This window comes from Patiria miniata, unplaced genomic scaffold (genome assembly GCF_015706575.1).
Source record: "Patiria miniata isolate m_02_andy unplaced genomic scaffold, ASM1570657v1 HiC_scaffold_24, whole genome shotgun sequence".
In the NCBI taxonomy this organism is placed as follows: domain Eukaryota; kingdom Metazoa; phylum Echinodermata; class Asteroidea; order Valvatida; family Asterinidae; genus Patiria; species Patiria miniata.
In genome coordinates this window covers 1,201,627-1,216,815 of record NW_024037063.1, presented here as the reverse complement: position 1 = coordinate 1,216,815, position 15,189 = coordinate 1,201,627, and the positions used below count along the sequence as shown (strand labels likewise).

General features: G+C 38.1%; 1 protein-coding gene across 1 annotated transcript; it reads left to right on the top strand.

The window, feature by feature from the left end:
* Positions 1–59: 59 nt before the first annotated feature.
* On the top strand, positions 60–13,465 carry LOC119732238 (UBX domain-containing protein 8-like). Its single transcript, XM_038205676.1, has 8 exons — positions 60–258; positions 5,070–5,216; positions 6,195–6,268; positions 6,748–6,867; positions 9,262–9,423; positions 10,316–10,357; positions 12,184–12,258; positions 13,030–13,465. The coding sequence occupies exons 1-8, from the start codon at positions 168–170 to the stop codon at positions 13,186–13,188; spliced, it is 870 nt and encodes a 289-aa protein (XP_038061604.1). The 5' UTR covers positions 60–167; the 3' UTR covers positions 13,189–13,465.
* Positions 13,466–15,189: the final 1,724 nt, after the last annotated feature.

Here is a 15,189-nt window from a genome sequence, read left to right as displayed (position 1 = left end):
ATCGGCGGCATACTACACAAGGCTCATGCATGATCATGTCATGTTACATGTTAATGTAAATTGTTATAATAAATGACAATAAGTGTGACGTGGACATACAGTTTGCATGTTTTCCCGGTCCCTTTGATTTGTCAGGTTCATCCATCTCGTGATTTTGGGCTGGCATCATGGGTCGAGGTCAACATCAAACCAGCACTGGCTGGGCATTACTTTGTGCAGTGTCTTTAGTGATGGCTGCACTAATTTTCTTTCAACTTGGTAAGCATCAACCACTAGCACTGCGGTCACATGCACGGTATTAATATCAGGTGGTCACTCAGGTGGTGTGTGTAAACCATTGATCTCCATATACACAGACTGGATAGGACATCGCGTACGAACGTGCGTCCGCGCGCGCGTTTTTTGAAAAGGGTAAAGAACACAATTTCGCATTCGAGTTTTGTACACTTTCGAACGGAGGATTAAAAAATGAAGTTGGGTTTTCTTCGGTTTCTTTGTCATTTTTGAAAGAATACAAGAAACAGAGATCTAAATTGATCAAAATCGACGAGGAGTATAGTCAAGGTGTGCGCAGCATTAGATTGCTGGAGTCGGGAAGTAAGGAGCGTTGAAGAATAGGACAATTAATTATTTGCAACTTTGCAAGTAAGTTGTTTTTTAACGAGGCCTATACAACATGGCATGGAGGAATATGAACATGGGAATGACAAAGCAAATTTATAATATCGTTAATGTTGTCGCTCTGAGTTTGAGGGGAAGGAGGCCGGTGTGGTAGCTAGCGAGATATTCTGTTCAAATTCCATGCGATCTAGGCCTGTCATGCTGGTCGGCATCCATGTTTTTTTTAAAGACATAGCCGGCCTAAACGTGCATGACTGGCAATAAACAAAGGTTGACATGTTTATGGAGATCAATGCGCACAATCATTGATCTCCATATACACAGACTGGATAGGACATCGCGTACGAACGTGCGTCCGCGCGCGCGTTTTTTGAAAAGGGTAAAGAACACAATTTCGCATTCGAGTTGTGTACACTTTCGAACGGAGGATTAAAAAATGAAGTTGGGTTTTCTTCGGTTTCTTTGTCATTTTTGAAAGAATAAAAGAAACAGAGATCTAAATTGATCAAAATCGATGAAGAGTATAATCAAGGTGTGCGCAGCATTAGATTGCTGGAGTCGGGAAGTAAGGAGCGTTGAAGAATAGGACAATTATTCGCAAGTAAGTTGTTTTTTAACGAGGCCTATACAACATGGCATGGAGGAATGTGAACATAGCAATTTTAATATCGTTAGTGTTGTCGCTCTGAGTTTGAGGGGATGGAGGCCTGTGTGGTAGCTAGCGAGATATTCTGTTCGAATTCCATGCTGGTTGCCATCATTTTTTTTAAAAAGACATACGAGGCCTAAACGTGCATGACTGACCAGGCAATGGCAATGAACAAAAGTTGACTTGTTTAAAATAGTATATTCGAATAAGTTTTATAACTTTTATATGCAAAATCTGATTGAATTATGTTTGCCTTGGCCCTACCGAAATGTTTCTATTCTCTTTCTTTATAAAGAGAAACCCGAGGAGATGGTTTATGCTTACTGCACAACCGACCGATTGACCTTCACATCAAACAAAGATCTTCAGCAAAGCCGTAGCAAAAACCACCAGCTGCAGGACGATATCCGAGACGGACGAAAATGGAGAACTTCACGGAGACATGGAATCGACTGTATCATCCACTGAATGGAACATGCGATATGTGATAGGCATCTGAAAGTTTGACTTAATGTGGGTCTGTTAAACATTGATTGCGGATTCTGTTTTTGGAAAGAAGCTGTGGCAAGTATTTTTATGAGCTCCCAAGATGACTGTCACATTATTGACAGGTTGTATGGTGAAGAAAGCATGAGTATTTTTACGGTTTGAAATTATATTGTGTACGCCGTTATATAGGATTACTAGCTAGAGCCATTAATACACCGTCATATTCGCTCACAAAACGATTCCCAAGTAATTATATTTATTTTCAGAAGTATAGCTAAACATTTAATTATAAACATTAAACAAGACCGTGCGAAGCTTGAATTATTCTTTGACAAAATTAGAATTTTGGTTTGTGATTCATCTCCTTTCACACAACATCAGAAGAGGTGAACGATGTCATTCCCTGATCAATCTAGGGACGGGAAGAAGTTCTTACTGATTACTTTGTAAAATTAAGGTTTTTTTACCTTTTAGATTCTAATTGGTTTATGTTCGGGTTTTTTAATAAATATATCAATCATTTTGAATGAATCTCTATACAATTTCTCGTGTGAGTGTTCAGTTCAAAAAAATAATGTAATTTCAGCATATTATTAATACAATTATTCATTTCATTGATGGATAATTCAGTCTGCTCTAATGACCAATGTGCCAAAAATGAAATGGAAATTTACTTACAATCATTTTTGGGAGGAGGAGTATAGAAGGATTAAAACAAATAAGGGAAAAAGAAAATGGAGGGGTTCTTGAATTTCGAAAATGCATAAGAAAGTGTATATCAAGAAAGTGTGGAAAAGCTGTTTGGAGGGATTGAGGGTAACTCTTCATCGTTCAGCTATTTTTTTTAAAGATTTGTTTTGGAGGAGCGCTTGAAATCCCTCCTGTAAGAAAAATTTCACTCAATAATCCATTTTCCAAAGTAAACAAAGTGAAAGCACAATGCGCGTTTACCCGTCTGACAGTACACGCGCCGCCATTGTTCGGCCGCGCATTCGTGCACAAACACGGCGCGATGTCCTATCCAGTCTGTGTATATGGAGATCAATGGTGTAAACTTACACTTTCAGGTTTGAGTTGAAAGCGAGGCTACACTTGCACCAATGCAAGCCTCGATCCGGCACAGTCATACCCTCACTCAGTCTTACTTCAATTTTATATTAGTCTTACGCAACTAATACTGACAGCAAATACTACATACATTCAACTCAAGAAGTAAAAACATTGTAATTTCATGAATTTGTATTGCCCTTTAATAATAATACTAGTCCGAGTAACTAGGACTCTACGAATCGCCTTTTTTTAACATTTGAACATGGTCAGGCGATATGACCATCTCCAAATGTTAAAAAAGGCGATTCGTCGAGTCCTAGTTACTCGGACTAGTTTTACCAGTTGAATTACAGAATGTTAAACTAAACAGTAGAAGTATCCTGAATTCACCATTAACAATTTGTGCTTTTACTCCAAGTAATGAAGACAATAAGGACTCTATCACGTCTATACCTGCCATTTGCTTCAAACAAATTGGGCATGACTTGGCAATAGTTGATCCATGGGGGTAGATCTGTAATGACCATGGATTGTTTAAAAAAGCTGGTTAGCATAGTTCATACTACTAACTGTTCAGCCAGTGTAGCCTAAACTTCAGTTATAAATTTAAATCGGTGTCTAAAAAGTGAAGTTGACTGAGCAGTTCAAATTCAACTCAGTCTGGAGAATCCTAGCCCCATAAATGTGGCCAATTTACTGGACTACCTCCGTATTTATGGAGGTAGTCCAGTAAATTGGCCATATGGGCTAGGAGAATCCAAGATTACCTTTTTAGTTTTACCTGTTAAGTTTTGGTGATTTGAAAAATTCCTTTGCACCTTTACATTTTGTACTTGATTTTAATTTTTTTTTAGTAATCTTAATTTTAGTGTTGCTTCTGGAGTGAAATAAAATATTGATAATTAATACTATTAACGTATTAAATAAAGTGGTCTTAATTGTACGTTAATACATTCTCGGCTCAGTTTTTTTTTTTTTCAAATCCACCGTTTATTAGTGTTCAGCTATTATTAGACAAATTTTATGTGAAAACTCACAGTAGGCCTACCCCTTGTTTCTTAAAATGTAAACAAATGTAAACAACATTTTGCCATGTGGATGATTTGGTTTGTTTTATTAGATCACCTGACCCAGTTCAGCACTGGCAATGTATGATATTGACATAAGTGACTTGAAACTAGTCCAACCCAGTTTGACCCAGTTCTGTTATTGCTGTGTTTGAACAAAGCTTTGTTTGAGTACTGTTACTTTATCACTGATAATATCAGTCGGTTATTTTTAATTGCTGGGCTGTATGTTCACTGAAAATAACCCATCACAGTGGGAAACTTTTGGACTTCAGGTTTCATAATCAGAAATGTAAAAATGCAGTTCATTGTTAGTCCTTTCTAGTGATAAAAATATGATGAGTGCTTTAATGCAAATATTAACTGACTTGTAGCAGGGTTCGACTTTAGCGGTAGGCCTACCCTGCTAGCCAATAAGTCAAAAGAGTGGCGGGCTAATCAAACTATTCCTTAAGTAGCCCAGCTGTCCGAGTCAAAAAATTTTGGAATACGGCAAAGATGAAAGGACAGTAAGAAATGAATCATTACAATCAGAAAGCAAACCTGTATCAATTTGTGTCTAATTTTATTAACTGTTTAGGGTTAAATTATGAGATCTGGTTCTTGTAAACACTGACAAGATTGCCTCAGGAGTCAGGATACACATTTTACATGTATGCACATTGTTGTTTATGAGACACTCTATAAAACAAAAACATGTGGACTAGTGAAAATGCCCGCAAGCTAGTATAAGAAACTGTTAGCCAGCCCGGCTGGCTAATGAACACAAAAATTTAGGTCGAACCCTGCTTGTAAAACCCTGAATTCAAGCTAACTTGCTTTAGATATAGAAACTAGACACTTGACTAGTCACAGTGCTTGCTTGACATATGATCTGACTGCTGGTGACTAGTCTTTGTTAAAAGTATAGCAGGGGAAGTTTAAGAGAATTTTGACTGTTTGTGACTGTTTAAGTAGCAGGAGGGTTAACCCTGGTTCCCAACCACATAGGATGTGTGAAAAATCATACTAAAGTTGGAGGATTCAGGACTGTTAGGGACTTGCAGTTACCTGTGATAGGTATGCATACAATGGCATGTTTAAACCCCTACTCCACAATCTGGTATTGTCTGGAGCGGACCAGTCACGCTTTTATTTGCACAATCCTCGGCATAGCAATGATGTTTGATTCTTTGCCCACTGTTCTGACCCAGATGTGTCTGTCATTGTGCGAGGCGTGTGCCTATGCCTGCTTGCCCTGGGGTTGTTCACGTTCCTACTGTACCTCATCGGTGACAAACTAGAAGCGTTGTGGAAACAGCTTTTCCACCGACTAGAACATGAAGAAAGAAAGCATTCAGGTAATAATTCAGGTATCATAACCATAAGTCCCTGAACTTATGTTCTGTGCTTCTTGTCAAAATGATTGCATGTCTTCAAAATCGTCACAGTTATTTCACATGAGCGGAAATGTCATTGTAGGAAACCATGTGTTGCACCTTTGGAAAAAACTCTACAAAAGCTCCAAAACTTCCGAGGCAAAATGCTGAGTAACCAAGTTTTGTACCTTAGAGAAAAAAATATTTTGTGTTATTGAAGATTATAGATTTGGCAAGAAGATGGCAAGAAGAGAACTTTTTTTTTTCTTCAATTGAACCTGGCTAAAGGTACCTGAAGACAAATATCACATACTGCTGCAAAGGACCCCTGATAAGTTTTTCAAATTTTTTTGTTCTTGGCAAATATTTGTCCTTCAGTTGTAAAATACTGAGATAAGATTAGGGCCTGAAAGTAGTCATTCATTTCAAATTGTGTTGAGTCTTAATTATTTGTACTTTTGATGATCACCCGATCTGTACAAATGATTACCTGGAACACAAAGTAATTAACATAAATAAATCTCTGATCATGTCATTCATTCAAAAAGTGGCCACGATGACACAGCATTTTGCTTTGTCTACACGTCAATGTACTATATTGCCAACACTTTTGTTTGGGTCTGTAAACTCTTCAGTGAATGTTAAACCTTAAATGCAGTGTTAAGGTTTCCCACTGAACTGGCCAAAAGTTCCTTTTCCGTTTTTTGATATCAGTCTGTTCCAGCGTCAAGTCCTGGACCGAAAAAGTCTCTCTCTTTTTCCTGATAGAACTTGAAAGAGTTCACATTAACAATTGCCAACATAAATATGCCATTGCAAACAAACATCTCTATATTTATTACGCATACATCAAATGAAACGTGCCCCCCCCCCCCCCCCCCGTCCCATAATGGATGAGGACTCGCACATTTCTTTTTTGAAGATTGTTCAAATATTTGTTCTGAACCCTGTTGACTCTAGGATTATCAGCAGAGGAGTTGGCTCAACAACAGAGGGCAGTACGAGAGAGAATCCAGAATGAGTACAAAGAAAAGGTAAATATACAGACCAAACTCTACTGCAATCCTCTAACAAATCAGGGATTGGGGGGGGGGGTAGGGGGCCGAAGATTTTGAAGTACAGATTTCAAAAGTTTTCTTATTTGTATTGTTAACATATCTGACAGAATAGTTACTCATTGAAAAACAGTTACTAGTATATGTACAGCCTTAACAAATTGAAAGAAACCGTTTACGAAATTGTTCACAGACATTTCGGTTCTTCAAAGTGCATGTCTTCTAAAAGACATATCAGTGCATATATTTCACACTGAAAGTTAAGATAAAATAAAGTTCATGATGTCAACACTTTCTGGTTTACTGTTAACCTTTATTACAATTGAAAATCATTTTGATCTAAAGTTTGAACAGCCCGAACTACCGGTACATGTAGTAACTTGTCAAATATCTAGCTATTCTGCTTGTCCGCACTTCTTATGTCCGCATTTCAAATACAACATACCTATATCATACAGGCTTCAAGATATGAGGCCGAAGTTCTGAGACCCAGGCAAGAAGCAAAGAAGGCCCAACTGGAGAAGGAGTTCTACAAATTTGCTGGCCCAGCCTGGAAAGGGAAGGCTCAGAGGCTTGGAGTAAGAGTAAATCAGTGTTGTTTCAATAAATTGGTGGAATTGACAAAGTTATGACAGAATTAAGTTATTTTCTTATATTTTAATACATGGGCAGTTTCAGCATTATGTGATGTCATCAGTGACAGAGCTTCTTTTAAGGGCGCAGTAAATAAACCTGATTTTTCAAAATCTCATACATCCATCATCTAATAATGGTTAATGACATTACAGACTAGGAGTTTTGGATCATTTCTCTGAATCATGCATTAGATATCATGGTTAACTGGCTCTGTCATGGACATTACACTTCTTTCACAATACTGGAATTGCCCACGTACTGAAGAGATTCTCTTCAGTACACATAAAAGGGGTTGTGCTTGCTTGCAATTGCCAACTTGTGAGGAATGCATTTATTTAATAGTTTATGCATACGCTCGCTTCCAAAGCCGAATTTCAATTGAAAAAGGGGATTTTGGTCACCGTATGTTAATCTGCTGGAGCGGAAAATTCACTCGCCAAAACGAGTTTGCATAAAAGCAATCAATTATTTATCAGGGACATAGCCACAGCTGGTGTTGAACAACATTGCATCAGCCAACAAGTTAAAAAATAATCAAAAATTGCTGAAAACAAAACCTTGAACAAACATGAAGCTAAAAAAGGAAATCCACAAATTTTGCATTGATTTTCTGTCCAGAGTGTTAATATATTAATTATTGTATTTTTGTATGTTCTGATTTGTGTTAGTAAGGCCAAAAAAAAAAAAAAAACATGTTTAGCATCGTGCCTTTTTGAAAAAAAGAAAGCGGGAGGCCCTTTTTTCCCCCTCCAAAATGGCCACCTGGCCGGGCTATTTTTCAAGATGGCCGCCACTTTTTTAAATGGCCGCCATTGGACTCCAGAAATGACATATCAGCTTTATATGGGCTGGGTGCAGCAGATAAGAGACCAAAATGATGTCACTGTTGAAAATTTAACATTTTTTTTTTGGTGGAGGTGGCCTCCAAAAAGGAAGCGGGCGGGGATGTTAAACATGGTTGGGTTTTTTTTGGCCTAGCAGGTTAAATTTATAGGTGTATGTGTTTCATTCATTGTTTGTGGGTGTTTTTTTTTCTCCCATTGTCCTAAATTCATGTTTTCATGGCTGCATCCTCAAGGACATATACCTCACACGAAAGCAAAGTGAAGCGACTTTCGTGACGTCAACAAGTTAACTTTCAGATCAAATTTAAAGGTTTGCATGGTGGAGATAGCAATGAGAAACATTGGCAAATCTCTTTTGTGAGTTCGTGGGGTTCTGGAAAGAACCGGGGGAAACTCAACATTATTGGACAGTATGCTCTGCCCGTCTTCAGTACTTCATTGTGACATGCACCATTACCCTAACAAATTGGCTTCGCACTAAATTTGCGTGAAGAATGAACACAGAATCTGATGATGTTGTATGTCTAAATACATGTTGAGGACGTATGTTATCTGTATACTGGTACAAATATTGAACGGTTTAGCAGCCAACAACGTATAGACGCCACAGCCAAACAGTGGCATTGATTTCTTCAAAGCACACAATTACCAGGGAGGAACAGATGATGATGCTCAGTTGCCATAGCGATATTGGCAAGCCAGTGTTTACAAAAGATGATGTCAACTTCATTTAAATTAAAGTGTGAATGCAAACATGTTAGTGAATATTATAGGTTTTGAGTTAACAAAGCAAATATAAAGGGGCCATCCACAAGATGACATTTCCTTATTTGTCCAAATTGACACCACATCCAATTGATAATTAAAACAAAAGGGACAATTCCAGGATTAGATGAGAGGAAGTGTAATTTCCATGACAGAGCCAATTAACCATAAAATATGTAATTAATGATTCAGAGAAATGATCCAAAACTCCTAGTCTGTAATCTCCTTGACCAGTACTAGATGATGAATGTGTAAGATTTGAAAAATACCCTTTTCCAGGTTAATTCACTGACTGCTTTTAAAAAGTGTGTCACCAACATTACAGGTACATAACACAGGAAATGCCCAAAGCAAAGTTGTTAGAACTTTAGCCATATTGTTCTTACGAGCAAGAGTTCAAGATATTTTAAGCAATATTGTCACAAGTCAAATTCATCCAAATTTGACACTACCTGAAATTAAATACATGTACACTGCCACTGCCAGGTGTTGAAGCATTTTCAAAGAAAATAATGCTCATTCGTGCATTTGACATTTGTTTTCCCAAATTTCAGAAAGGGTAACATTATTAATTTAATCAATTGGTAACCAGTTGATTAAATTAATAATGATAACCTTTTTGAAACTTGAAATCCATTTCTCAACTGATTTGTACAATACCATACCATGGTTTCATTGATATAATTTCAAACTTGTACGACTGAAAAAGGCTAACTATTTTTACAGGATAACGAAGACAATAAAGAAGATACCAGTTCCGAGTCCAAGCTGTTGCCTAGAAGACGAGTACAAGGGTCAAGCAAAGATGCCGCTGCCAATAGGAAGCTTCCTGAGTCCGCAACCAGACCTCCTCCAGTTGTGCCCGAACAGCCTAAACAAGAAAAAAGGGTGAGACCTAGTACAGTTATCTTATGATCTTAAAGGGAATATACAACATTTGCAAACATCGAAAAATAAAACTACCAAGTTTTTGCGAAATACCTTAATAGGATGTTGGTGAATGACAGTCTAAAGCATCCTGTAAAATTATGGCACCTGGTATACTGTCATTTTCAAGAAAAGTGTTATTTTTGTATCAATTTCCAACGCTGATCGGCCGATCAGCGTTGGAAACAACTGGCTTTTTTTTCAAATACTGGCCCCAATTGACCATCGCACTTGTTTACAATCGATTACAAACCTATGAACGGGTACGAGCCAGCTAGACTGGTTCCCTAACCTTACAATTCCCCAATGTATGTAAACTGCTCTGTTTCTTCTTATATGGAGTCAGGGAACCAGACTACAGGAAAATGATCGTTTTTCTTGGTTTTTATAGCATTTTCGAACCCAAAACCTCCAAAAAGTCAGTGTAACTATATTTGCTTTATATTTCCAACCCCCCAATTCCAACCATTTCTGAAAATTACAGCAAAAGCAAATGATGTATATTCCCTTTAATTAGGAGCCTGTGCACTTTCAAGTGATGAGAAAGATTTCCTTTTTTGAACATCGTGCATAATTTCTGAAACTCTGGAGATTTATTTTGAACTGTAATTTCTTCAGCCCCTTGAAACAAATGTGAGGTATCACCTAATTCTTTTTCCAAAAAAAATTGTTTGGATTTTTCCCAACGTAGTTTCCGTACTGTTTGACAATCCCTTCTTTGCTAGCTCTGTCGAGTCCAAAATGTCATTCTTGTTTTTGGAGGGGTTTTTTTTTAGTTTAAAAAAAAAGCAAACAACATACACATTTTCAACACTTAAATAACAAGTCTATTGTGTTTTGTTAAAATTGCCAGGTAGTAGTGCTTCCAGATGAACCAGATGTTGCAGACAAAGAGGTGAGTATTTGAAAGAAAACATTTGGAAATTATAAAATATCACACATTGCTCGTCATTGGGCATTTAACTGTAGAGTAACGCTGTCGTGATGAGGCAAAGGAGTGGTAAGTTTCCTTTTTTAGAGATAGATGGGAAATCCGACTGTTTTGCACATGTTAACAATTTAAATTGAAGTGTTCTTGTAAAGTCAGATATTGTTTCTCATGCATCCAAGAAAGTGTTTTGTTATATTGTGTGCTTGGATGCTGTAGTTTTATTGGTTTAGAATGGAAGTGTCTGGTCTGTAAAAATGCATGGCACACACTGAGGGTGATATCGCACTGCATCACTGCCGCTGGAACAAACTTTTGCCAGGGGGTGCTGGAATAAAGGACGGACAAAATTAATGCGAAAGCGGAGCGCAAAGCCATTACGTCGTGGCTTAATTTGGAATATAGATGCTCTGTGGTGCAATCTAAAGTGATTCATGGCCACTTTCATTTGACTTTTTAGTAAAAGTTTTTTGAGATTATAAAGACAATTTATTTCATTATTTTGTTTAGAATATAGTGTTGCTCGTAAAACGTAAACTGTACTGAAAAGTGGAGAACCCTGTATTTTTATCTCCATTTTTGGTTCCATTTAAATCTGGAAAAAGAATTGTATCATTTTGCATGACATCGCACGTAAATATTATTGTTTATTTTCCGAGCACTTACGGCGTGGGGCCACAGGGCCAGGGGACCGCTTTAAGGCCCCAGAAAATGTTGGATTCTGGATGCACTGTGATGAAATATACTGAAGTATACTGAAACTTATAAAACCCGAAAGGATGTTTTTTGGTTCAAGTTAAAACAAATGGTTCCACTGGAAGCAGATGAATTTCTGTTCATATAAATATTCACATAGTTCTAACTCACCAAACGATGTAGCTCTCGATATATTTGCAGTGTTATTTGTTTGTTACAGGGAATGGCAAATATAAAAGACTGAAAGACCAAATTTAGTTTTATGATCGGTAGATGGCAAGTTTGGGGCTGGGCAAGGATTTATCGGTCTACTGAGTTTTTATGAGGAAAAACATAAATAGTTTTTTTTTTATTAAAACGAAACTACACTGGAATTGGCGTAAAGCAGGACTATTTCAATGAAAGCCAATTCCACTACCATTATGTTGGAGATGTGTGTGACCCTTACTATTTGTTAATGCTGTGTACAGAATGTTAGCAACGTCAATGCAACTTCTAAATGTAAAGAAAAACCTTCAGGGGAAAGGTATGAACATTTGCCCCTATTGAAAGATCGAATGAAAAAAAACCTGGCAAGCATAAATCAACTTTGCCACCATTGTCATGGCCGAGGTTATTGCTTTCGGGTCAAAGCTTCCATCATGGCAGAAATATTGTAGACATGTCATGATTTTAGATACCTTGAGAGATATACCGATTCTGCACTGCCTGAAAATTTAAGACGTTCGAAGCGCCGGGCTTAGCCGCGGCAAACTAGAAACGAACAAAACGAAGGAGATATTTGTAGAGCAAGCATAATGTATAGCGTAGCGGCACAATTTCATCGTCGTAGAACACTACTGGCCGGAACACATTTTTTCTGGGAGTAGGGGGTGCTGAAGCATATTCCAGCACCCCAATCCAAAAAGTTAGGGGTGCTGCAGCACCCATAGCACCCCCCGTTCCCATGGGCTTGCACTGGGTTTTTTGCGCGTGTGTGGAACCTGCTGGCACGCTATATAGCTTTGCGCAATGAGAACTGCAACGTCAAACACTCACTCTCATGTCCGGCAAGGTGTAAGACTTCATGTCGAATTTCATTCTTTTTTTCTCAACAGTGCATTACAGTTGCAATGAGAGGTTTACAAAGCACAGTCAAGAAAAGGCGATTTCTTTACACCGAAAAAGTGCAGGTGAGAGACAACGTCCTACAGGGACAGAGGATGGAAAGGTTTAGGTAGGGGTGCAGAAAGGGTGGGGCAAGAGACAACATTGGTTCAAAACCCAAAAGTTATGTGAAAAATTGGGAGGTAAAATAACTCTTAGCAGATTTTTGAGGTACTGCTTTATAGCGTAATTTTGATTCCCTGATTTTATATTGAAATAAAAACTGCAAGATAAGCTTGCGCAATGCCCCTGGCATACTGGCAGTATTTGCCAGTAAGCACACTTTTTCAGTGCACCTAACCAATATCAAAAATGACCTCACTTGACCCCTAGATTATCTTTGACCTCAAATGTCTCAAGTCATCTGAAGTCCCCCTACCCAAAGATTATTGTCACCAAGTTTGGTTGAGAGTGAAGTTTGACTTTTCATATGACAACACTTTTCAGTGAACCTAATGCACCTACCAATTGTTTCCCCCCCCCCCCTTCCCCCTTGTCACTTTCGAAGTGACAAAATCCCCACACCTCGAGCAAAATTTTAGTGACAATCCCCGACCATGCCCTGACATGCATACGTGGGGCGCACTAGTGATTGCCTTTCAATACCTAGATCCAGGGGAATTAAGGTTGGCATTATAACTGCCCCCTAATTCACGACAACAGTATTTGGTCCTTGCAAGCTTAAATTTTCTCATTTTCACAACTTGAGGATAGAGCCCTTTTTCTAAATTCTGAACAACAAACATCTGTTTGTGTAAAGTTCTTAAATGTTCCACGGTTCTTATTGCTATTTGCAGGTTTTGTTAGATTGGATGACCAAGCAAGGCTACCACCCTAAACTTTACACCGTCTGCACAACGTTCCCGCGAAGGGACTTGTCCCAGCATGCTGACCAGACACTGGAAGACGTGCAGGTGGTCAAGGATATCATGCTTGTGATTGAGGAGAGAGACTGATACAACAAGTCTAGTTATTCAAGAATTGACCAGAGCAAATAAGCTGTGTTCTTCAATTGTTGACACATCAAGGAATGACATAGAGATGCTCAGCAGAAAAATATAGTGGGGCTCACTTGTCCAATCGATAAACTGGCATATCATGCCATTTTGGATGCTCTATAAAAACGCTTTTTTGGGGGGTGGGGGTGGGGGAATGTGCACATTTATCCTACCAAAGCAGTTCAATCTCTGTAGGAATTTGAAACCCCATATTTGCAATGTTAAGTTTCAATTACATACATGTAAGTATTTCAGTTGAAAAACATATTATAATGGCTTCCTTAAAAACAACAACTTCGTTATACAGTGCAAGTAGTACTTTTCGTTGGTCCTCACAAGAAAAATATAAACCACCTATTAAGATATAAGACAAAGGCATTCAAGTATCCCAACTTCAAATAAAACATGTTTTTACGGCCAAGTCAAATTTGGCCAAAACAGCATAAAACCTATGCAGCTATGTATAAAATCAAATTATATTTTTGATGGATCAGCAAAGCGCCCTCTATTGACAAATACTGGTATATGCAAAACAAATAGTTCTTGGCTCTCAAGTGAAATGACTCGTTAATCGCGCCGGCGAGTCGGATGATCTTACTGTCTGTTAAAATATTTCTTCACAAAATCAGCGCTTGAAAGTATTTTTGAAAGACAACATTTTTATCGATTCCAGGGAATTGTAAATAGCCAAGATGAATATTTAGAAACAGTATACATGTACATGTTAACTAATTTCATGAAAACTTTTTGTGTTGATATTGACTGAATATTGACATTACATTCAAATGATATATCCATTCTGAATAACAACACTGAAATAAATACTAACAACGAAAAATTGGTCTTTTGTTTGATGATTGTGAGTCCATAGAGGTAAGGTTTTAAAAAGCAACTATAGGTCTGTGGCAAATGCAGAGATTAATCCCATTGAGACTTAAGAGGTTACATGATAGGGGTCCTCTCTTAAGTCTGACGCCTCATAGGTCCGACGTCTCATAAGTCCGAAATTTCGGACTTATGAGGCGTCAGACTTATATGAGGCGTCGGACCTATGAGGCGTCGGATTTATGATACGGCCCCGAATGATACGCAAGCATACATGTACATGTTATATCCTGTGATTGACAGCTGCAAAAAAATCTTGAACAATTTCAAATTTCTCTCAAATTAAGAGTTAGTGCAGGGTGGCTCAAGTTCCTTGGCACTTTATCACAAAGCTACATTTGCAAAATTGGGCATATTGTATTAATGCCCCCCCCCCCCCACCCAAATTACAAAGATTGCGATATCCGCAAAACAGCTTATTGGGTACCCCAAGTTGGCCCAACATCATTAAATCCCTAAAACCTTATAAACATTTGAAGTACAAAAAGTACGGAAAGAATGCAGTATCCAGACGCCACTTCAACAGTTGTGTGCAAAATCTATGGGGACTATTGGAAATGTTTCTCGGTCCCAGATTCTAGTCTTTTCAACATTTTTCCAATGACTGACAAAACATGACCTTTATTGAGATGATATAGGGCCTATGAAGAAAAAAGTGGTGTCAGGATGCAATATTCTTTCCAAAAAGGAACCCATCACCACTCAATCCCCCAAACTAATGAACATTTGAAGAAGAAAAAGTGAGAACTTACCTGTTCCAAAATAATAATCACAATGTTGCTAGAGTCAAGATGGTGCTTCTGATCAAGGAGCTCGAGCTTTTTATTGCTCCATGTTCTGATGAAATGCCCTCAGTCATTAAAAGTTGGAGACTTGAAAAGACCTCATACATGTTGTCCATGCAAGCCTCATCACTCTTCCTCTTAGATCAACCACATAAATGTAACAAAGAAAGACAAGACTTCCAATGTTTCAAACAGTCGGGTCAGTTTAACTCAGTTTACAGTGTGCACTGATGTCAAAAGACATTCAAGGGAACAGATTGGCAAACAGTCCTGCACATGTGCTTGCAAA